The 25,627-nt window shown below is 40.4% G+C and overlaps 1 protein-coding gene across 1 annotated transcript; it reads left to right on the top strand.

Annotated features, from left to right (window-relative positions):
• The first annotated feature begins 493 nt into the window (after positions 1-493).
• LOC118277549 (exportin-2) lies at positions 494-25,176 on the top strand. The gene is given in 20 exon segments (XM_050696281.1): positions 494-698; positions 6,739-6,884; positions 7,450-7,642; positions 8,098-8,243; positions 8,870-9,070; positions 9,391-9,561; positions 10,205-10,334; positions 11,567-11,730; positions 11,895-12,084; positions 15,414-15,514; positions 15,958-16,144; positions 17,067-17,223; positions 17,555-17,646; positions 18,745-18,812; positions 18,815-18,976; positions 19,224-19,321; positions 19,666-19,833; positions 20,566-20,728; positions 21,819-21,963; positions 22,828-25,176. Coding segments are annotated over 20 exon segments (2,922 nt in total). The 5' UTR covers positions 494-613; the 3' UTR covers positions 22,983-25,176.
• Positions 25,177-25,627: the final 451 nt, after the last annotated feature.

Below are 25,627 nucleotides of genomic sequence, written 5' to 3' on the forward strand. Positions count from 1 at the left end.
CAACCCACGCAACAGAAAGAACCAAAAACAAAAAGAAGAGAGCAATAAGATCGCACGCATTTAAAAGATCGCGGTCATATTATAGCTCGGTCATTGCCATCAACATTTTACAATGCTTACTATAATCGGCCTATTATTTATTTATTTATAATAACTCGCTCTTTACTCATAATAACAGTTGAGTCTTAAGAGCTAAGTAAATAATTATCACATCTAAAATTGTCATTTTAGTAAGTATGCTTATGCAAATAACATGCAGGTAAAACGTAAACGAAAAACCGATGCTATCTAGGTACTAATCAAGGACGTTGAATATATCGTGTGCAATAAAATGTAAATATATTATTTTATTTATTTACAGGAAAGAAATATTTAAATAAGTAATATATAATGAAAAATAAATAATATAAAATAAATAAATAATGCCAATGAACAACACTACGATGCTAGTTTTTAGTTTTGACTTATAGGTACCTGTCATACAGATGTCATGTCAAAATTTAATTTTATCGTGAAGTCTGACGGTTAAAAGTTGTATCGTATCGTCACATTTTCATTATACATCTATTTAACACTTTAAAACTAATTTATTAACTTCGACTGAGGTATAGAAATGGAGGTTACCGATGAAAACTTGGCTACGTTGGCAAATTACCTTCAACAGACTTTAAATCCCGACACCAACGTACGACGACCGGGTTTGTATATTTTCTTTGTTTTTTCGCACAATGTGTTGTTCCAATAAGTGTATTTGGTTAATTGGGTACCATAACTTTGGAAATAATGATTCTACGAACATACTTAGTGTATAGTTTGTCATTAGTTTACAAAATACTAATTATAACCTACAATAGTTGTATTATTTGAGCTGAATGTAGACTGGTACATGCATGCGTGCCATCAAAACCTACCTATTACATGTAAATGGTTAATATTTCTGCTGCAGTCCACTGTAAAATAAACACTACAACAGTTATTCCACTTTATCTTACTAGATTTTACAAGGCATTGTGAACTTATTTGTGATTGTTCCCTGATTTTCAAAACTGTTAATTTTTACTCTATATTAATGCTATGAATATTATTTAATGTCCAAAAACTATGATATATCGTACACTTTTGTTTTTTTCATATTCTAAGTTAGGATATGAGTCATTGTCCATATTTCTATATAATTCTGATTATGAAACTTAATTGATAGCATTCATATAGACTTTATTGAAGGCAAGTAACTATGTGGTTTCTTGTACATACTTGTCTACAGAAATCAATACCTTTGGCAATACTCACACTGATATTATGAATGAAATGAAAACAAACATACTTTAAAGTACGTAAAGTGTATTTGAAGTATGTAAGTTTGTCCGTCAATAAAGTTGCCTGAATGGATTTAAATGAAATTCGAAATGAAACTTTTTATCCTACGGGAATGTGGGCCAAGCTGACAGAAGCTAGTACATAATAAGCAAATAACTCTACTAATGAGTGAGGGCGCTGCAGTGCGCACGTTAACAAATAGCCCCGCGTATTTTAAATTTTAAAAATAGTAAAAGTGCATCCATCGCCTTAAAAAACCGATGAAAAGTTAAAACCTAACAACTATCAGTGTTTAAAGAAGTAGTTCAAATGAATCTTGGAACAAAAGTGATAAAAACAAAGAAAGTTGTGTTTACTAACGAACTTTTTCAAAAATTGTGATTCAAAATTAAAAACAGTTAAGTGCCGGAAAAGTGTATATCATTCGAACCACAAGCTATGAACATATGTAAAGGAGTACTAGAAAGGTATTTAACAGATATTTCCTTATAATATAACCGCAAAATAAAGAAAACCAAAACAAAAACACTAAAATCCAAAACACAGACAACGCCATCTAGCGCCGAGTAGCGGAAAAAAACTTTCAAAACTGTTCACTAAAATATCACTATTGTGATCACAAGATGGCAGCACTAGTACGCTGTCACAAATGTAAAAAAATAGTAAGCGTGAAGAATACTGCCTTATGTTGCGCTTGTGACAATCGATACGAGTTGAGCTGCGATGGTTACCCCGAGGCAACGTATAAACTAAAAGATGCCGAAAGTAAAAAAAGTGGAGATGCAGTGCTTGTGTTAGAAGCAAGAAATATAGCAATGTAGGTGACGGTGGACCGTCTGCTATGACTTTGCGTAAGAAAACCTTATCGAAAATCCCATCGCCTGCCGATCTACAACAGCGTACGAAGAAGGTACAACAACAACCTCGAACTCGAAATAGCACATTAACTGACTCACACATACTCACCGACTGCGAAACATCGGACGAGTCCTACACTACTCCTAATAAAACTTCTGTTAGTATGGATGGAACGGTCACTGATCTCATATCAATCTCTGACATGAAAGAGACAATAACCCAACTCTCAAATAAGCTACAAACTACCGAAAATGACCTAGCAAGTATATCACTGCAAAACAGGGAACTGCACCTACTAATTGATAAATTAAATATAGAAATAACAACTTTAAAATCTTTGTGCTATTCTTCTTCCTTGTATGAAGGTTCAGATACGAACAAAAATATTAAAAATCATGCCCTATTACCTCAAAACTTATGTTCAACACCACCTTCTCCATCATCAGCCAAGATCAGCGTCAATACCACTGACGACGATATAATACGAAACTTAAACCTTCAAATTACATCCCTGCAACAACAATTAAAAGTTGCAGAAGAGGAAATTGTTGCTCTCACAAAACGTGTTAGCCTTATAATGCAACATAACTACACTCTTCCCACCTATGATTCTAGTTCTAGTTCTAGTATACAATTAGAAAATCTCGAACAACCTAACTATGTACACTCGAAATTTGAAGATACTACCCAGCAAGAACATAATATACAAATATGCAAAATGGAAAAGAAGAGAATACTCATATTTGGTGCTCAACAATGTGTTGGTTTGGCTTCAGCTCTATGGCAATCTAGATTTAAAACGCAATATGAAACATACGAAGTTATCGGTGAAACAAACCCGAACGCTCTTAGTACCCAAGTAGTAAAGAACTGTTTGAGTGCGAAGCTTCGTCAGCACGATGTACTAGTAGTATGTATTGGTGAAAATGATCGAAATATAAATGGTGTCGTGTCACAGTTAAAAACATTATTAAACCGGTTTAAGGATAATTTAATTTTTGTACTTGGTTTAAATAACAGTTACTACTATAATGTCAACAAATTAAATAACTATCTCGAAAATGTATGTAAACAATATAGAACATGTACATTTATAAGAAAAACTTCAAAGGTATTAGTTATTAGTGAATGTATAAATTACTATTTAGATTGTAATTATTATAATGAAAAATTTTTGTGTCCAACTCAAATTAGAAAACTAATAGCTCATAATAGTTCTAAGTCTAAGAATTGTACCATTAGAAAAAACGAGCCGAAAATAGGCACTATCCCTTTTTATTTTAAAAATAACTTGAAAAAAAATATTGATAATACAAATCAGTCCTTAATTCCTAAATTGTCTATCGAACAACCAGTGAAAGGTACCATTCCATACTACTTTCAGAAATTAAATAAAACTGGAACCTTTTTTCGAGCCTCACAACATACTCCCACTAAACAGTAGCAAATTTAAAATATTGCATCAAAACATAGCTAGTATCTTATCTAAAAGAAATATTGGAGTTAACACTCCAGGACTTATTTAATTGTAATAATCTTCCTAATGTTATGTGTTTTTCTGAAACATTCTTAAAGAAAGGTTGTGAGAATTATATTAAATTAACTAATTATTGTTTGGCGGCTAGCTATTGTAGAGATAAGCAGAGAGGCGGTACATGTATTCTAGTGAGAAAAGATTTAATATTTAAAGAATTACAACACTTAAGCAGTCATGCAGTTCAAAATACTTTTGAAGTTTGTGGCATAGAAATTGCATCAATTAATTTAATCATAATCTGCGTATACAGAACACCACAGTCGGACCCTACACAGTTTCTTACTAAATTAAATAATCTTTTATATGATTTGCTCAAAAAGTTTAAATCTAGAAAACAAATAGTGGTAACCGGCGATTTCAACATTAATATCTTAAAAAAAGAAAAATCACAGATGAATTACAAGACCTAGCCTACAACCATAATATGAAAATTCACATAAATGTTCCCACTCGTAAATCATCCTGCATAGATCACATTTTAAGTAACATACCAAATGCAGAAGCAACCGTTTTACCACTGTACCTATCAGATCACGAATCAGCCCAAATGCTTAGCTTTCCCGTAAAACAGAAAACCGAAAGGCCACCTATTTTCTATTTATACAAAAGAGACTTTAATTCAGAAAACATTGAAAAATTTAAAAAGTATTTACAATGTCTATCTTGGTCAGATGTTTTCAATGAAAACAATATAAATATTGCCTTTAATAAATTTCATGAATTGTTTTGCCTTATGTATAACCTTTGTTTCCCAAAAAACAAAATAAAAATCCAATTAAATAAAAGTAACCAAAAATGGATTAGCAAAGGACTCAAAATAAGTTGCTCAAAGAAAAGATATCTACGATCTCGTTATTATAAAAATAAAAATGAGGAGAATAAACATCAATATAAGACTTATTCACATCTTTTACAAAAATGTATATATAACTCTAAAAAACTTGCCAATGTAAAATTTATTAATAAAAATGAAAACAAATGCAAAGCTACGTGGTCAATAGTCAAAGAAGAAATCTCAAATGCAAAGCCTAAAGATAATATTGATGGTATCAAAGTTAATGATACTATACTCACAAATCCTCTAGATATAGCTACTGCATTCAATAACTATTTCATAACACCTGCCCATCAACTAACACCATCGCTTAATCAAATTCATAAAACTCAGACTCCTATAGCAAATTCAATGTATATTATGCCTATGTCACAAAGTGAAGTTAATCGCGAAATTATGCTACTGAAGGCCACTAACTCAGAAGGATACGATGAAATAAGTACGAAAATAATAAAACTTTGTTCAAATGAGATTACCAACATACTCACTTATCTCATTAACCAATCTTTTGCCCTCGGAGTGTTTCCAGATGCTTTAAAACGCTCCATAGTAAAGCCTTTATTCAAAAAAGGAGACAAATATGACATTACTAATTATCGGCCAATAATCTTAATCCCTATATTCGCAAAACTGTTTGAAAAGTGCATGTACAAAAGAATAACGGGTTTTTGTGATAAATATAAAATCATTAGCAAACAGCAATTCGGCTTTCAAAAACATAAGTCTACAAATTCCGCTATATTTTCCTTTACAAAAAATGTTTTAGAGAGTATTAATGAAAATCATATAACAACCGGGTTATTTTTTGATCTGTCTAAGGCTTTTGATCTGGTTACACATGACATTCTTCTACATAAATTAGAGTATGTAGGCATAAGAGGAATTGTACTTCAATGGATTGCGTCATATCTAAGTAACAGGCAACAGTGTGTTATGATCACAAACTTAGATAAAAATAAAGATATGATACCTTACATGTCAAAATATGAAAATATCAAACGCGGCGTTCCGCAAGGCAGTATATTGGGACCTATTCTATTTTTATTATATATTAACGACATAACGGACATAACTCAGCATAAATGCACTCTATTTGCTGATGACATATCGATTCTGATATCATCAGACAAAAAAATTAACACAATTAGCGACCATGAAAGTGAAATAAATTCAACTGTAGACAATTTGATACACTGGCTAAATAAAAATAAATTAAAAATTAATCTTCAAAAATCAGTTTACATTCAGTTTAACCAATCATCTAATAGTAAATACAATTTTAACATGAATATACATAAAATTAGTAAAGTCACACACACCAAATTTTTAGGGATAACGATTGATGAAATGTTATGCTGGAAAGAACATACAAATACTATATCTAACAAAATTAATAAGTTTGTTTACGCATTAAGACAAGTTAAATATGTAACAAATATAAATACAGCTATTCTATGCTATCATTCATATGTGGAATCTATACTCCGTTATGGCTTAGTAATTTGGGGCAATAATACGGATATAAATAGAGCATTTGTTGCCCAAAAAAAATGTATAAGAGCAATATGTGGACTAAAACCCGACGATTCATGCCAACCTCATTTTAAAAGACTTGGTCTGCTGCCTTTGCCTTGTTTGTATATTTATGAAACTTGTATGTTTGTCTCGAAACATAAGCAATTTTTCCAAGCATTAGAACAAGTTATCCCAAGAAACCGCCGGGATCCATATAAACTAGTTATAAACCGACCTAATAGTACCAAATATAGCAAAAACTGTGTGGCCATGTGTATACGCGTATATAACAAACTACCCACAGAGCTTAAGTGCCTTAATGCTAGTCTATTTAAGAAAAAACTATACAAATGGCTCAACCAACATAATTTTTATAGTCTTAAGGAATATTTAGATTATAAGTTTTAATTTTTTAATTATGTTGCATGTTGTATATTACCATAGATACAAACTCACATTTCTGTGATAATTTGAAATATTTGCATGCTTATAATTTAAGCAAAACATGTGAATCCCATTTTAATTGTAAGACCTTTATATACCATGTTTTGAAGCAAATAAATATATTTCTTTCTTTCTTCTTTCTTTCTTTCAATGACTTTTTTATCTTTAATTTTTTTTGTGATATGCCTTGTCTTATTAAAATAAAATATTTGACATTAACTTTGAATTTCAGCTGAAAAATTCCTTGAGAGTGTGGAGGTTAATCAGAATTATGCTATTCTGGTGTTGCACCTCATTGACAAAGAGACAGTGGACCTCACAATACGAGTAGCTGCGGCAATCGCCTTCAAGAACTTCATCAAACGTAATTGGCCTATTGTAAGTATCTGGACACAACAAATATGTAGTTAACATATTATGTGTGTGTGTAGGTCCTACCACAGCAACAGTATGCTCTTATAAACCTGAATCTTCCAAACTGCAATCTGGAATATGTACCCTTAGTATGAGTTCTCTTTATGGTTAAAGTAATCAAAAGGAGAGCATGTACCACACTCTGATTGGCTTGCTTGAATAAACCAACCAATCAGAGCGCCGAAAGCACTCACGTTTTGATTACTTTAAACATAAAGCAAACTCCTACTAAGGTTACTGCTTACCAAGCATGGAGATTATGGCAAACCTCTCTTTGTAGAGGATGTCTGTAGTCCAGCAGTGGACTTTCAAAATCTGATGATAATCTTACTAATATTATAAATGCGAAAGTTTGTGAGATTGTGTGTTTGTTTGTTACTCAATCATGTCAAAATGGCTGAAAGGATCGGGATGAAATTTGGAACAATGATGGATTGTGGAATAACACATTGGCTACTTTGTATCCTACAGGAACGCAAGAGAAGCTGCGGGCAGAAGCTTGTGATAATATTATGTGTTATTTTTCTAGGATGAAGATGGAGTGAACAGGATCCATGCATCAGACAGAAACACAATAAAAACATTGATTGTTTCACTTATGCTGAAGTCTCCGGAAGCCATTCAAAGGCAGTTCAGTGATGCAGTGTCCATCATTGGTAAATGTGACTTCCCTGAAAACTGGCCGAGCCTCATTCCCGAGATGGTTGAAAAGTTTAACACTGGTAAGTGTTCCAATTATAACTGAACAGGGGGCCTACTCTAATTCAACGAAAAACGAAGTTTCGTCCGAAACTTCGCAGATTTCGTACTACAAATCCATTTATTACGAACTTTCATGTACAAAAAAGAAAGAATTAAAATGAAGATAAATAGGTTTTGATATGAAATAAAAGGTTATTTTAAGTAATTTTATTAGTAAATCCTACTGCCGAAGATTAAACGAAACTTCGCATTCAAGAACCGCAGTAGTAGTAGTAATATTGTAAAAGTTTGATGGCACTCCTTTATACTTTTGCAAAGTATATGGTTGAATGATCAAGTACCCCAATCCCAATCTTTCCTATCCCCGAGTCCCAATAACAACATTCAACAATTTTGCAAAACAGTTCCCAATGTTTTAGATTAAAAACAAAAAAAGCTCTGATTTTTAAACATATTTTATTTAATTACATTTCAGGTGATTTCCATGTTATAAACGGAGTGTTGAGGACTGCTCATTCATTGTTCAAGCGTTACCGGTACGAGTTCAAATCACAGAAACTTTGGGAAGAAATTAAACATGTCTTAGAAAATTTTGCTAAACCTCTCACAGATTTGTTTGTGGTAAGCCTTTTTTTTTATACATATTCCAAATTAAAAGTACTTTAAACCAACGAGCATGCATGAATAGATTGATGACTGTTGATGAAGCGAAAGAGGTATGTAAGAATCATAGCAATTGACGTTCCATTGTCTCTGCCTACTCCTATGGGAGACAGGCGTGAGGTTATTTATGTATGTTTGTACTATACATATACAACAATAGCAACAAAAGACAAATTTACTCTTCCCGCGAATGTCGTAAGAACCGACTACAGGTAAGCGTCCACAGACCTGCATCGTACGCATCGCACGCAACGGATTTTAGTTTGTCTTGTATAGAAACTCATACAACTGCGTCCACTGATCCGCATCGTACGGACCGCATCATCGGCAATGTCTACATGCGATGCGTACTGATGACGTCATACGGAATGCGTACGATGCGGGCCTGTGGACGCGCTAATCTCGGGAACTACGGGGTCGATTTAAAAATACTGTTTTTGTTGCATAGACTATTTATCCTGGGAGGCTATACATATGTATAATTTCGTGCTATGATCAAGAAGTTAGCTGAAACCGTTCAAAAGTATGTAGTTAGTAAGTTATTGTAATTAATGTATGTTATTAATGTTTTTTCTTTTTTTCAGGCCACAATAGATTTAACTACGAAACATGCGGACAACCCACAAGCCTTAAGAGTTATCTACGGGTCCTTAGTATTAATTTGTAAAGTATTCTACTCACTAAATTATCAAGATCTGCCCGAGTTCTTTGAAGACAACATGCCTATATGGATGCCCAATCTCCTGAACTTATTACAAGTTAAAGTGCCATGTTTGGAGACAAATGTAAGTTCATATACAGTGTGTATCATATTATAATTTTTTATATTAATTGGTGATTAGTTATAAGCTGTTAAGTTGGGTTATTGTAGTATTAAGTAAGTATTGAGTATTGAAAGCTAGATCAGAGTTTGAACAACTATCTGACTTGAGTATTGTCCAGTGGAGCCGGACAAACATGCTGCCAAGCATTCTTATCTTCCAGATAATCTGTTAGTTTTGTAGTCCACATATGTATTTTAAACTTTTGACTAGGCCAATCTATAAGGTATACTTCAAAGATATAACAATATAACGTCTCTTTCTAATGTGTTTTTTATTGTCAGGACGACGATGAGACACCGGGTGTGATGGAACAGCTTCGCACGGAGATATGTGAATGTGCAGCGCTGTATGCTCTGAAGTATGAAGAGGAGTTCGCCCCGCACGCCCCGGCCTTCGTCACCTGTGTCTGGACCGTGCTGCTGGCCACTGGACCCCAGGCCAAGTATGATGCGGTCAGTACCAAGTACCAAGTTATCTTTGCTGAGTAACCATTGAGTTATTGAATACATTATGGCAGTCATTTATGGATATATGTATATATATTTTTATTGTGTCGTCTCGTCTTTTGTCCCCAAAGAGGTAGCCAGAGGTGCACATTATAATATGTAGTGCCACAGTCAAAGTCAGTCACTAGCGCCTTAGCGGTAAGCAAAGATATAGTAGTTCCGAAGCATTTTTTTCACTGCACGGTTGGTGCGGTGGCTGGGCAACTGGCTGCCGCGCAACGGGTAGCGGGTTCGATTCCCGCACGGAACAACTCTTTGTGTGATCCACAAATTGTTGTTTCGGGTCTGGGTGTGTTGTGATGTGAACTTGTATGTTGGTAAACGCACCCACGACACAGGAAAAAATCCTAATGTGGGGCAACGTTTAAAAAAAAATTAAGAGGGAAATATCATCCAATGACTCCTCTCGCCAGGGCGAGACGAGAGGGTGTGTCAGACTCTTACTGACTAAAAACCACCCCGTTCCTACTCCTGCTTGTCGAGCCGGAGCCCCGATAAACCTGCTAGGTAGGCCGCAGCTCCGGAAATGCCGATGCATGGCTCATGCCTTTTTGGTCAATTTGCATTAATGATTATGATTTTATTTCAGCTCGTCTCGAACGCATTGACATTCCTCGCGAAAATTGCTGAGAAGAACAATTACAAAAGTTTGTTCGAAGATCCCGCGACGCTGAGCAGTATATGCGAGAAAGTTGTCATACCAAACATGGAGTTTAGAGGTAAGAGACCGTAGTGTACACTAAAATCTCTACATCTATTCTTCTCGTAGGTGTAATAAAGAATCGACGAGACCACAATTTTACTAGAAGCCGAGCAACAGCACTGGCTGATAAACCTGAACCTTTAAACTATACCAGTGCAAATTAACCAATCAGAGCGCCAAACGCGCTGTCGTTTCCTTTTCGTTCGACGTAAAGCAAACTCGTGCTAAGGGCACAGTTTAAAGGTTCAGGTTTATCAGACAGCGCAGTTAGTCAGTTTCTATTCAAAAGGTGGTCTCCTAGTAGTCCGGTCAATATACGATATTGAAATATCAAAAATTCCGACAGAGCTGAATTTTGGTACAGACCTTTATTTTACTATAAAGATTAAAATATTAAAAATCCCCATCTATCCCATATGTGCTTCAAAAGTTATTCGGGGTCAAAGGTCAAGATTTTAGGTTTTTTGAGTTTTTCTCAAAAACCGTAAGTTTTTTTGAAAAAATACCTCAGACCAAATTTGTAGATCTCAAAATTCTCTACAAAATGGTCCTTATAAGTTTTTCTATAAGTATTACCGTTTCTAAGATAGATTCGTGTGTCCCCACACACATTTTTCCACTTTGGAAGCGTCTAACTTTCAAACGATTGATTTTGACGAAAAGTGGTTTTAGAAACCTTAATGTCTTTTTTAAAGACCTATCCATAGACACCCATCACGGATATGTAAGCTGAAAAAAATTTTTTTTGAATCAGTTCCATGTATGGAGTGCCCCCTTTGCTTTTTAAATTTATAAATTTTTATTCAAAATTCGAATAGCGGTTACCGAAATACACCATCTTACGAAGTTTCAACTATGTAGACCCAACAGTTTCGGAAATAAATGTCTGTCCGTCCATCCGTCCGTCCGTCCGTATGGCACAGCCTGTTGGGCCACGAAACTGTTGGGCCTACATAGTTGAAACTTTGTAAGATGGTGTATTTCGGTAACCGCTATAGTTGATTCTTTGAAACGAGAGCGCAAACGTATCAAATTCGTACTAAGCCCTCAGATCTCCAACCCGCTAGCCTGGCGTTCAGTCAGATTATGGCAAATACCTTTTTTTCGTCTCACGGTAGAGTTAAAGTTCTTAGTAGATTTATAAAATAAAAAAATAAAATCTTTTTATTTCAGACGAATTAGGTCCATACATTTTTCCATTCACTATCATTATTCATTTATGAAGAAAATAAATGTTTGTTTGTATAGAGTCGGACATGGAACTGTTCGAGGACAACCCGGAGGAGTACGTGCGGCGCGACATCGAGGGCTCGGACGTGGACACGCGGCGCCGCGCGGCCTGCGACCTCGTGCGGACCCTGGCGCAGCACTACGAGGACAAGATGATGAACATCTTCGGCCAATACGTACAGGTACGGCCTCCATTCAATCCTTACGCGACGTCCTCCGTGAGCGAGCTAGTCTCTAGCATCGGTTGAAACTAGTCGAGTTCCTCGTCAAATATGTAGTTACGTGCGTAAGCCGATAACATACTAATTTATTTAGAAGTTTAACTGTAACAATTTGTAATTTCCAGTTGATGTTAGCGAAGTACGGCGAGATGGGCGCGGCGGCGTGGCGCGGCAAGGACGCGGCCATGTACCTGGTGACGTCACTCGCGTCGCGGGGCAGCACGCAGGCCGCCGGCGTCACGCGAGCCTCGCCCCTCGTGGACCTGGCACAGTTCGCCCAGACACACGTCCTGCCCGAGCTGCAGAGGACTGACGGTGAGTGTCATACTGTCATGTAGCTGTGACGTCACGCGAGCCTCGCCCCTCGTGGACCTGGCACAGTTCGCCCAGACACACGTCCTGCCCGAGCTGCAGAGGACTGACGGTGAGTGTCATACTGTCATGTAGCTGTGACGTCACGCGAGCCTCGCCCCTCGTGGACCTGGCACAGTTCGCCCAGACACACGTCCTGCCCGAGCTGCAGAGGACTGACGGTGAGTGTCATACTGTCATGTAGCTGTGACGTCACGCGAGCCTCGCCCCTCGTGGACCTGGCACAGTTCGCCCAGACACACGTCCTGCCCGAGCTGCAGAGGACTGACGGTGAGTGTCATACTGTCATGTAGCTGTGACGTCACGCGAGCCTCGCCCCTCGTGGACCTGGCACAGTTCGCCCAGACACACGTCCTGCCCGAGCTGCAGAGGACTGACGGTGAGTGTCATACTGTCATGTAGCTGTGACGTCACGCGAGCCTCGCCCCTCGTGGACCTGGCACAGTTCGCCCAGACACACGTCCTGCCCGAGCTGCAGAGGACTGACGGTGAGTGTCATACTGTCATGTAGCTGTGACGTCACGCGAGCCTCGCCCCTCGTGGACCTGGCACAGTTCGCCCAGACACACGTCCTGCCCGAGCTGCAGAGGACTGACGGTGAGTGTCATACTGTCATGTAGCTGTGACGTCACGCGAGCCTCGCCCCTCGTGGACCTGGCACAGTTCGCCCAGACACACGTCCTGCCCGAGCTGCAGAGGACTGACGGTGAGTGTCATACTGTCATGTAGCTGTGACGTCACGCGAGCCTCGCCCCTCGTGGACCTGGCACAGTTCGCCCAGACACACGTCCTGCCCGAGCTGCAGAGGACTGACGGTGAGTGTCATACTGTCATGTAGCTGTGACGTCACGCGAGCCTCGCCCCTCGTGGACCTGGCACAGTTCGCCCAGACACACGTCCTGCCCGAGCTGCAGAGGACTGACGGTGAGTGTCATACTGTCATGTAGCTGTGACGTCACGCGAGCCTCGCCCCTCGTGGACCTGGCACAGTTCGCCCAGACACACGTCCTGCCCGAGCTGCAGAGGACTGACGGTGAGTGTCATACTGTCATGTAGCTGTGACGTCACGCGAGCCTCGCCCCTCGTGGACCTGGCACAGTTCGCCCAGACACACGTCCTGCCCGAGCTGCAGAGGACTGACGGTGAGTGTCATACTGTCATGTAGCTGTGACGTCACGCGAGCCTCGCCCCTCGTGGACCTGGCACAGTTCGCCCAGACACACGTCCTGCCCGAGCTGCAGAGGACTGACGGTGAGTGTCATACTGTCATGTAGCTGTGACGTCACGCGAGCCTCGCCCCTCGTGGACCTGGCACAGTTCGCCCAGACACACGTCCTGCCCGAGCTGCAGAGGACTGACGGTGAGTGTCATACTGTCATGTAGCTGTGACGTCACGCGAGCCTCGCCCCTCGTGGACCTGGCACAGTTCGCCCAGACACACGTCCTGCCCGAGCTGCAGAGGACTGACGGTGAGTGTCATACTGTCATGTAGCTGTGACGTCACGCGAGCCTCGCCCCTCGTGGACCTGGCACAGTTCGCCCAGACACACGTCCTGCCCGAGCTGCAGAGGACTGACGGTGAGTGTCATACTGTCATGTAGCTGTGACGTCACGCGAGCCTCGCCCCTCGTGGACCTGGCACAGTTCGCCCAGACACACGTCCTGCCCGAGCTGCAGAGGACTGACGGTGAGTGTCATACTGTCATGTAGCTGTGACGTCACGCGAGCCTCGCCCCTCGTGGACCTGGCACAGTTCGCCCAGACACACGTCCTGCCCGAGCTGCAGAGGACTGACGGTGAGTGTCATACTGTCATGTAGCTGTGACGTCACGCGAGCCTCGCCCCTCGTGGACCTGGCACAGTTCGCCCAGACACACGTCCTGCCCGAGCTGCAGAGGACTGACGGTGAGTGTCATACTGTCATGTAGCTGTGACGTCACGCGAGCCTCGCCCCTCGTGGACCTGGCACAGTTCGCCCAGACACACGTCCTGCCCGAGCTGCAGAGGACTGACGGTGAGTGTCATACTGTCATGTAGCTGTGACGTCACGCGAGCCTCGCCCCTCGTGGACCTGGCACAGTTCGCCCAGACACACGTCCTGCCCGAGCTGCAGAGGACTGACGGTGAGTGTCATACTGTCATGTAGCTGTGACGTCACGCGAGCCTCGCCCCTCGTGGACCTGGCACAGTTCGCCCAGACACACGTCCTGCCCGAGCTGCAGAGGACTGACGGTGAGTGTCATACTGTCATGTAGCTGTGACGTCACGCGAGCCTCGCCCCTCGTGGACCTGGCACAGTTCGCCCAGACACACGTCCTGCCCGAGCTGCAGAGGACTGACGGTGAGTGTCATACTGTCATGTAGCTGTGACGTCACGCGAGCCTCGCCCCTCGTGGACCTGGCACAGTTCGCCCAGACACACGTCCTGCCCGAGCTGCAGAGGACTGACGGTGAGTGTCATACTGTCATGTAGCTGTGACGTCACGCGAGCCTCGCCCCTCGTGGACCTGGCACAGTTCGCCCAGACACACGTCCTGCCCGAGCTGCAGAGGACTGACGGTGAGTGTCATACTGTCATGTAGCTGTGACGTCACGCGAGCCTCGCCCCTCGTGGACCTGGCACAGTTCGCCCAGACACACGTCCTGCCCGAGCTGCAGAGGACTGACGGTGAGTGTCATACTGTCATGTAGCTGTGACGTCACGCGAGCCTCGCCCCTCGTGGACCTGGCACAGTTCGCCCAGACACACGTCCTGCCCGAGCTGCAGAGGACTGACGGTGAGTGTCATACTGTCATGTAGCTGTGACGTCACGCGAGCCTCGCCCCTCGTGGACCTGGCACAGTTCGCCCAGACACACGTCCTGCCCGAGCTGCAGAGGACTGACGGTGAGTGTCATACTGTCATGTAGCTGTGACGTCACGCGAGCCTCGCCCCTCGTGGACCTGGCAATTACTGGCTAACGTAACACACACCCTAGACGCCGCAGCAGACACCCTGGGCGTAGTCGGGGACCGCGAAATTAACTCCAACCACTATAAGCACGGGGCTGCGTACGGCTGAGGCCTAACTTAACAATTTTACCGGACATTAAAAAATAATAATCCAATTAAATATCAGCACTGATCATAAAAAAGTTCATGCATTTAATGTGCTTGTGATATTGTATGTTTGTAAATGCACCCACGACACAGGAGAAAATCCTTATGTGGGGCAACGTTTTTATTAAAAAAAAAAGAAAAATGTTATTAAGTTCATAATATTGTTGTTTTAGTGAACGAGTTACCGGTGCTAAAGGCGGATGCCCTCAAATATGTGATGACCTTCCGTTCACTGCTACCAAAAGAACTCATCACCGCCTCCGTACCTCTCCTGGTAAGTAGAAAATAAAGATAACTTGTTTTTATGTATAAGCCGGTAAATGAGCAGACGGATCACCTGATGGTAAGCAATCGTCACCGCCTATAGACACTTGAAACACCAGAGGCGTTACAAGCACGTTGCCGACCTTTGGGGGTTTAGGTTTAGGGTCCTCACAAACTTCCGCATTTATAATATTAGTAGTTAGTATTCTTTTATTATATTTATTTTATTACTGTCACACAGTTCCCAATCTTCCCAATACCTGATTCCCCAACAACCCTTAAATTCCTAACCCCCAAAAAGCCGGCAACGTACTTATAACGCCTCTGGTGTGTCATTTACCTACCATCAGGTGATACGTCTGCTCGTTTACGTGTTTCATAAAAAAATCAAGGCACCTGACCAAAAATTAAAAAGTACTTGAAATGAACATAGTTTTTGTAACTTGTATTTAGATAGCGCACATAGGCGGGCGGGGCGTGGTATGTACGTACGGCGCGTGTGCGGTGGAGAAGTTGATCGCGGGCGGGATGGTGTCCCGGGCCGCGCTACTGCCGCACGCCGGGGCCCTGCTCGGGGCCCTCTTCACGGCGCTCGGACAGGCACACGACCCACAGGACCACAACGAATATGTCATGAAAGGTGGGCCCAACTTTAATCTTTATATATATAATTCTTCTGTTAGTGTGTATGTCACTGAACTTCTCTTAAACGACTGGACCGATTTTGATGAATTTTTTTGTGTGTGTTCAAGGGGATCTGAGAATGGTTTAGATTCACAATTTTGTCCGCTGGACAATGTTTTTTTTAATTAATTTTTAATTTATTAGTAGTTGTTGATTTTGGAATGTTTTACATTGGATCCGACAAATTTTCAAATTAAAGACGTGTTATGTAGACAGGACAACGTCTGTCGGGTCCGCTAGTTTATTTTATACTAATCACAAACAAACTCTTCAGCTTTATAATATTAGTATAGATATTAAATGTTCTATATCAAAGCTTGTATAATATTGATTTAATTGTAGGGTTGTCGTATGGGTGCTGAAGCTTCTATACTAATATTATAAAGCTGAAGAGTTTGTTTGTTTGTTTGAACGCGCTACACAGTATTTTAGAAACCTTTGGGGAGGACTATTTTAGCTAATAGCGTATATCGATGTAGTTAGTCGGTGTGTCATCATCATGTCCGATTATAGCTATGTGTGTTACATCATTGGATAGGTAATTTTGAGCGCCGTTACTATGGCGGGCAAGTTCCAAATCTTTGTCCGTTCAGAGTTATTCTTTATTAATCATGGTAGTTTTATCAGTCATTTTTTTGAGGGGGGAAAATCGTCCAGTGACTTCTCCCGCCCTGGGTGAGGCGGGAAGGAGTGTCAGACTCTTACTGACTAAAAACCATTGGTTCCTTCTCCTAATTTGAGCCATTACCCCGGTAACCTTTTACGTTGTCCGCACTTAATTAATTTTATCAGTCATAGGACCATAATATTGTAGAGTTCGGTTTGTTTTAAAGTCGTGTGTAAACTTATGACTAATTTGTACTATATTTGACTTGCAGCTATTCTACGCACGCTATCGTGTCTACAAGATGGTTGCCTGACGTACTTGGGCGATGCCTTGCCGAAGCTCGCTCACATGTTGTCTGTAGTGGCCAAGAACCCGTGCAAGCCACATTTCAACCACTACCTCTTTGAAACTCTCTCACTCGCCGTGTCGTAAGTAGCCCTTTTTTGTTTATTTTTTGTTTCATTACATTAATAGTCAGTAACTCAAGTTCTATAGTTACGCTAGGATATCCGTTGTATAGTCCTCCTTACCGATTTCGGTAACGGCGACCTTAGATAAGCTATTTCCTGATATCCGTTATATTAAAATATTGAAATAGGTAATTAAAATTAACTGAGTGACTAACATAATACCAATATGTTTAAATGACTTAAAAAAGGAAGTTGGTTCTCAGTTTGACTTGTATGTATGTATCTCACGACTGGCTGATTCAATTTTGGTGTGAATAAATTATGATGACATTTAATTTCTTTTTCACAGATTGGTGACAAAATCGAACCCTAGCGCCATATCAGCGTTCGAAGACGCTTTGTTCCCGATATTCCAAGAGATTTTGCAGAACGATGTACAAGGTACGGGCAAAGGTCTAACGCCCGAATACTGAAATGCTACTCAATTTTAAATATCGTGCTATCTCTGTCATTTTATAAAGAATTGATAGGGACAGAACTAGTTTTGAGAGCGTCTTAAAATTGAGTAGCGTTTGAGTATTCGGACATAAGAAGACTAAGGTTTTTTGGACACCAGATGGCGTTGGTATAACGTAGGGTCCTTTACAATGATTGTCTAACGTTTACACATTTGCGTCACCTGGTGAAAAACAGAGAGTAATGTAATAACGATTCTATTGCTTAGTCAACAAAGTTGATTTTGTAATTTCGACGAAAAAATGTCGAAGTCTTAAGGTGGCAGAGCCATGCTTTCGCATGAATGAGCCGCTTCGACCGGAGTGATACCACGGTTGATTAGAAAACCGACGTGAAACGATGATTGCGTTGTGTTTCGCCGTGTGAGACGTTACTAAAGGCCATCAAGGCATTAATAACTCTACTGGTGTTACAGGTGTCCATGGGCGACGTCGATCGCTTACCATCTTTTGTTCGTTTGCCAATAAAATAGCGAATGTATCGACTCATAGTTACGTCAGTCAGTCGTTAGTCAGTAGCACACAACCTCGCATAAATATAAACTCAAAAATATGATTTGTCCTTTTCTATGTACTGATTTCTTTTATTATATAAAATGTGTAGTTATAATTAGCACAACGAAACAATTGTATAACAAGGAGGAGCGAGGTTTATCCCAACACAAGTATCTTCGGATTACACAAGTATTTTTGGGAAGCCCCGAAAACTTATTGTAGTAACTTTTGTCAATAAACACATTTAGGGAACATAGAGTAAAGTTCCCTAAGAAAAGGTGGATCCTCCGACCAGGCGAGGTGATCGTGCCTGGCGGGCTTTCTGCCCAACTGTTGTTCGTTGGGATTTTCTATCCGTGTTAATTCGCATGTAAACTTCATATGTGCGATGCAGGATATGTATGACGTCATCCGTTGATTTGCTCGTCGATAGTCTATGTGCGACTTCTGTCATCTGTCATCTGTCACTTGTCAGAGTGTCGCCACACACATTAATTTTTTATTTATTTATAGTTCTGTTTTGTTGCAGAGTTCATGCCGTACGTGTTCCAGATGTTGTCGCTACTGCTGGAGCTGCGCGGCGGGGGCGCGGGGGCGCGGGCGGGGGCGCGGGGGGCGGCGGCGAGGCGTACGGCGCGCTGCTGCCGTGCGTGGTGGCGCCGGCGCTGTGGGAGCGGCCCGCCAACGTGCGCCCGCTCGTGCGCCTCTTGTGCGCATTCGTCGCGCACCGCACGCAACTCGTGCTCGACTCCGGACGACTCGTGAGTGCATTGTCTTCGTAGTCATAGTCTTTCTCATCTCATTTTTTATTTTGTCATTATTTGATTGTTTACACTTTAAAAGTGAATAAAGTGTGAATACTTCACCTCTAAGTTTTTTTCGGCATTTCTTCTCAGAATAGTCGGATAGGAAATGCCGGCCTCATCTAGTTATTATAGAGATTGACGTGTAAAAGTGTGATTGAAAAAATAAATATAATTTTTCATTATTTTATTTTTTTATTCCCAGAATGCCATGCTAGGCGTGTTCCAGAAACTGATCGCTTCGAAAACCAACGATCACGAAGGATTCTATCTAATTCAGACCATGCTGTATAAATTCGGAAAGTAAGTTTCAAAATTGCTTATATACAGAGGCTTTAAGGTAAGCGTCCACAGGCCCGCATCGTACGCATCGCATGTAGGCATTGCTGATGATGAGGTCCGTACGATGCGGATCAGTGAACGCAGTTGTATGAGTTTCTATATAAGACAAACTAAAATCCGTTGCGTGCGATGCGTACGATGTGTTTGACATTTAACGAGATCGAAATGAGAGCGTGTCCAGCGCTCTGATTGGTTAGTCAGGTTTTAATATTTTAACCGACTTTATTATAAAACAACCATAAAAAAGAAGGAAGTTATGCCGTTTCTTTTAACTTTAAAATGTTTAATCTCTTTGTTTGCTCCAGCGACGTGATGGGCCAGTACACGAAGCAAATTATCACGCTGCTCTTCCAGCGACTGTCTTCGTCGAAGACTACGAAGTATGTGCGCGGTCTCATCGCGTTCCTCGGCTTCTACGCGGTGCACTTCGGCGCGGACCCGTTGATCGATCTCGTCGAATCTGTACAAGCTGGGTAAGACATAATAACGATTCTATTGCTTAGTCAACAAAGTTCATTTTGTAATTTCGACAAAAAATTTACGAAGTCTTAAAGGTGGCAGAGCCATGCTTTCGCATGAACGAGCCGTCGACTAATTTACTACTACTATTTATCACTACATAGTTTTTTTTTATGAAACACGTAGCGAGCAGACGTATCACCTGATGGGAAGCAATCGCCGCCGCCCATGGACACTTGAAACACCGGAGGCGTTACAAGTGCGTTGCCGTCTTTTGGGGGTTAGGAATTTAAGGGTTGTTGTTCGGGAATCGGAGATTGGGAAGATTGGAGAGGAGTGTATTGGACCTCCGGTAACCTCACTCACACAACAAAATAACGCAAGCGTTGTTTCACGTCGGTTTTCAGTGAGGCCGTGGTATAACTCCGGTCGAGCCGGCCCATTCGTGCCGAAGCATGGCTCTCCCACACTTAAAATTTAATGTTGCTGTTTGGACTAAGGCAATCTCAAATGTTTTGAACGTTCACCGTTTTGGCGCGAAACATGCGTTCCTGTTTTAAATCTGTCTTTGTTTCTCATTTCCCTGTATTTTTGCCAGCCAGGAAAATTTTTGTGAATTTTTTCGATATTATTGCGGTAATCGACCTCTTTGCTGCAAACTGCAGGAATGCACCAGTTTGCAATGAAGCGTTGTTTTGTTGCTTTTTCTGTCCGTATTTCCGTGTAAGACGTGACGTGTTGTGCAGCATGTTCGGTATGTACGTGGAGCGCGTGTTGGTCCCGGACCTGCAGCGCGTGGGCGGCGCCCTGGAGCGCCGCGCCGCCGCCGCGGGCTGCGTGCGCCTCCTCACCGACTCGCAACACATGCTCGCCGGGGACCTCGCGCCGCTCTGGCCACGGGTGCTGCAGGTACGTAGCTATCTTATGGTGCACAGCAGATATAACGTTATACAACATTGTGTAACATTTATAACAGCATGTAACATACTCTACAACCACTGTTATAATTTGTTTAAACACAAATGTTATTGTTACACATTGTTGTATAACGTTATATAACCGCTGTGTGGGAGCACCATTACATTTATTTTCGAACGGAAACTTTATCTCATGACGAGAAATCCGGATGATGACAAAGTATAAAACAAACTTTTTTCGGTTTTTCGAAAATTTCTCAGTGGTAGCACGGAGTCTGGAAATGTGCCCGGTATATGGCAATAGGCTCACCACCTATTACATGGGACTTACAACATAAATTGTGAAATGTGGGTGTACATTGGCATTATGTGCCATAATGTGCACCTCTGCCTACCCCTTCGGGGCTTAAAGGCGTGAAGTTTATAAAAATTAAAAATCGAAAGAGACAAAATTATTATTATTTGTAGACGGGCAGGCAATTGAAACTACTGATAACGCCCGCTTCCTGTTAATTTTCATGACTAGTTCATTTCTTGCCATTGAATAAATGTTTGTCTAGTCGATTTTTAAATTGGTTCACATTTAGGATTACTATTAAGATGAATTCTGTACAGAGACAGTAATCATTGTTTGGCTACTGTGATGAATAATGATTAGAAAAAATTGGCTTCATTAAAAACCATATAATTTAGTATAATAGTTACTTGGTAATATGTACTGGGTCAATCCTTATTTTCTTACTTCCATACCAAGTAATAGGCATGTTTCCTACTAGTCAAATTCAATACTTTTTTCGAAACGTCAAAAACGATATTTTCTATGAGCTTTGTATGAAATACTCTATTATGACGTCATAAGTTTTTGACGTCAAATAGCAGACTTATTTCTAGAAATTTTGCTAGAAAAAATCAAAAATTAAGTAGTTCATCTAATTTATGAATGAGAGTGTGATTATTTTTGAATATTTAATTGTATTGAAAAGTTGTAATCATTTATTTTTGACCCAGTCATCATCCCTATTGTGCAGACTACATAACAATATTATTGCTATCATATTGTAATACTGTTATTGTAATTCCAGGCCTTGATATCGTTGTTTGAGCTGCCGACGGACGAGTCGGCTCTACCCGACGACCATTTCATCGAAGTAGACGACACGCCCGGGTACCAAGCTCAGTATGCACAGCTCACTTGCGCCAAGGGAGCAGCCGGGGACCCGCTCGCTGGTACATACCTATTTCATTATCATCATCATTATGAAATAGTTCTTCTCGAATAATATCTTCTGACTAGCTACTTCCGCGCGGTTTCACCCGCTCTGCTTGGCTCCTATTTGTCATAGCGTGATGTTTTATAGCCTATAGCCTTCCTCGATAAATGCACTATTCAACACAAAAATAATTATTAAAATCGGACCAGTAGTTCCGGAGATTAGCGTGTTCAAACAAACAAACTCTTCAGCTTTATAATATTAGTATAGATTTATTTTATTGCGGGATCTAAAACAGTTGTTCATGTCCCTGGGACGTGCCGGGCTTCAGTGTCTCGGTGTTTTCATGATTATAATATCTATTGTAAATCCTGGTGCAGAAGCGTTGTATTGTATCACTCCGCTTTGCCGTCATTCCGGTCGGGAAGGCTTATTCGAGCTGAAGCATATCTCGCCCACATTGAGGCCTTCTCTATCCATTTATTTATTATTTATTCTTAGCCGTAGTCGTCCCACTGCAGGGCAAAGGCCTCCCTACCCTCCTTCCACTCCTCTCTGTGCAGAGCTTTCTGCGGCCAATCCTTATCGTAGGTGTCAAGTTCGTCCCGCCATCTCCTTCTGGGCCTGCCGCGACGTCTGTTTCTCTATATAAGTTTTTAAACTGACATGGTCACTAACACTATTATTAGAACTTATGACGGGATATTTACCATGTTTATTCACTTTGGTGAGTTTCCGATATTTCGGCATTTCCGATATTTTTCAGAAATATCGGAAACTCACCAAAGTGAATAAACATGGTAAATATCCCGTCATAAGTTCTAATAATAGTCTGTTTCTCTATCCATACAATATTTTTATATGACAAATGTATTTCCAGGTATCGAGGACCCGGTGGCATTTTTGGCGACATCATTGGGGTCGCTAGCGAGCCGCGCCCCGGGCGTGTTGCCCCAGCGTCTGGCCGCCCTGGACGAGCCACATCGACAGGCACTGCAACACTACCTCAACACGTACAGCGTACAAATATGCTGAACCAACTTGTGTTAACTTGTCTACACTGAAACCAAATAATCACTCGCTTAAAACTAAAAATTGATTCTGAAAACTCTTTTTTTATAATAACTATCGTGAGACATACTAAATTAACTAAAGATCAACGTTATACTCACGTGCATTAATGGAGAAACGCTCTACTAGTTTCGAGTCACAGAGGGGCTCTTCATCATGAGCAGCGTGCGCAGACGCGGCGACGTCGCACATCATACTTTTCTCCATTAATACACGTTAATAACAACGTGTTTTTAGTTAATCTAAAAAATAACTAAAATCATGGTGACGATTTTCTCCTGTGCCTTGGTTGCGTTTACAAACATACAATTTCACATACACATGACACCCAGACCCGAAACAAGAATCTGTGTATCACACAAAGAGTTATTCCGTGCGAGAATTGAAGCTTATTTCTCTATTCGTGCAGTCAAAATTGAATCTAAGGACCCATAACATAAATAACCTTTCTCCATTTATTGCAAATTATTTCTTAATCACCATCATCAGTCCATAAGTACCCATTGCTAAGCAAACGCCTCTTCTCACACGCAGAAGGTATGAGCATTAATCACCACGCCTGCTCAAAGCGGGTTGACAATATCAAACTTATAATTAGAAATTATAAACCCAAGTTTCCTCACGATGTTTTCCTTCAACATAATTATGTCAGTGGTGTCTAAATATTCTAAAAATAATTCAGTTCAATTAAAAATAATAAATCAGTCGAGTGATTAGAAATTCCAGTTTAGACAGGTATTTGATATTTTGTTTAAATCAAGAACGATTGATGTTAAATGTGAACTAAGACTGGTGATTATTAATGTAAGTAGATGTTTGATAGTTGATCTTTGAAGTTGTTTAAAATGAGTTGTATTCATATTGAAAATGAGTTGTATTCTTAACGAAAATGAGTTGTATTCATATCAGAAAAATGGCATTACAGTCTCAAGGAGGTACAATCCCCATCCAAGAAGATTTAAAAAAAAAACGTTGCCCTATACTAGGGCTTTCTCCTGTATCGTGGGTGTGTTTACAAACATACAAGTTCACATACACATGACACCCAGACCCGAAACCACAATTTGTGTGTGGATCACACAAAGAGCTTCGTGCAGGAATCGAACCCGCTACTCGTTACGCGGCAGTCGTGCAGTCGAACAATGGTTTTGCAATTAAAACATTATCTTTACTAAAGAGACTAAAAATGAATCTTAATTTTGATACGCGAAAACAAAATGGAGAATACATTGAAAGAAGACGTATAAATGGTAGAAAGATTGTGAATTAAATAATAAATAATATTAACTCTTATTCCATACAATGTTTTTAATAATGTATTTTGTTTGCTTGTACCTAATTATGTTTAGCTTCAATAGTAATAAATCGTATAATTACATTAAGTAAGCTATGTTACTAACGTATGGCATGTTCTAAACTCGGAAACAAGTAACAAAAAATAAGCCTTAACCCATTACAGCATAAAGTTTATTATAGCACTTATTATGATTTTAAGTCTTTGACTGCCAATAGAAAACTGTTGAAGGCAAATCCTCCGCTAACGTCGGTCACCGGTGATCACCACGCCGTTCAATGTGTTAATTGAATTAATTATTCACAATATATAGAATTTTCTAGCGTCCGATTTATCGAAAGTTATGCTGTAATAATCTTAATATCTCCAGATCAGCTGAATTGCTTCCAAACTTCTTTGATCATTAATTATTATGTTATCGGCTTACTCACGTAACTGTTTGACGAGGAACTCGACTAGTTTCAAGCAGTTTCTTTGATCATGTCTATATTATTTCTGTTGAGACAGCTAATTTACTATGAAAACCCCAATCTCTAATACTCTTAATCCCCATCTCTAAAGGTCGGCAACGCTCTCGTAACGCCTCTGGTGTTGCGGGTGTCCATGGGCGGAGATTACTTACCATCAAGTGATCCGTCTGCTCGATTACCGTAAAAAAGAAATACAAGTGTATTGTAATGTGTAACTAATATTTGTTAAATGTAAGAAGTTGAAGTATGAATGTGTTTGAATATAATGATTGTTATGTATGAAGTAAGGTGGCGCTGGGCGCTAGGTTGTTGAAGCAGTGATAACTTTGTAAAATATAGTTTTGTACTGTTATAGTAAAGCTGTAGTGTTTGTATAATAAATGCTTCTTCTCAATTGTTTTGTTTTATTTGTGCGAGTTCGTTCTAGGGCTTTCTCCTGTGTCAAGGGTGCGTTTACTAACAAATTTTACATGAAGGAAAAAAAATCGGCGTTTTTAAACACGTATTTTAATTTTTGTTACGTTTAGTACAAAAACCGCAAGTTATGACCGATAGAAGAAATCCAGAGTGTGGCCTGGTGATCTGTATCATAGGTATTACGTAGCACAGACACCAGATTCTATTAAAATATTTAATTGTTGTGTGAATACAATTAATTGTTGAAGAGAAATAAATACATAAATAAACATAAAAAACCAGAGCCTTTCTCAAAAGTTGTTAGAACATAATTTATCACTATTGACATGACTGAAATTTCACATCATATTTCAGTACACTACAAATATAAAATGCCATCCCACTGCGTTCCAGTTGTGCATGTTTTGAACGATGGGGCACATAGCATG

The sequence above is a fragment of the Spodoptera frugiperda genome, chromosome 10, assembly GCF_023101765.2.
Source record: "Spodoptera frugiperda isolate SF20-4 chromosome 10, AGI-APGP_CSIRO_Sfru_2.0, whole genome shotgun sequence".
Taxonomy (NCBI): domain Eukaryota; kingdom Metazoa; phylum Arthropoda; class Insecta; order Lepidoptera; family Noctuidae; genus Spodoptera; species Spodoptera frugiperda.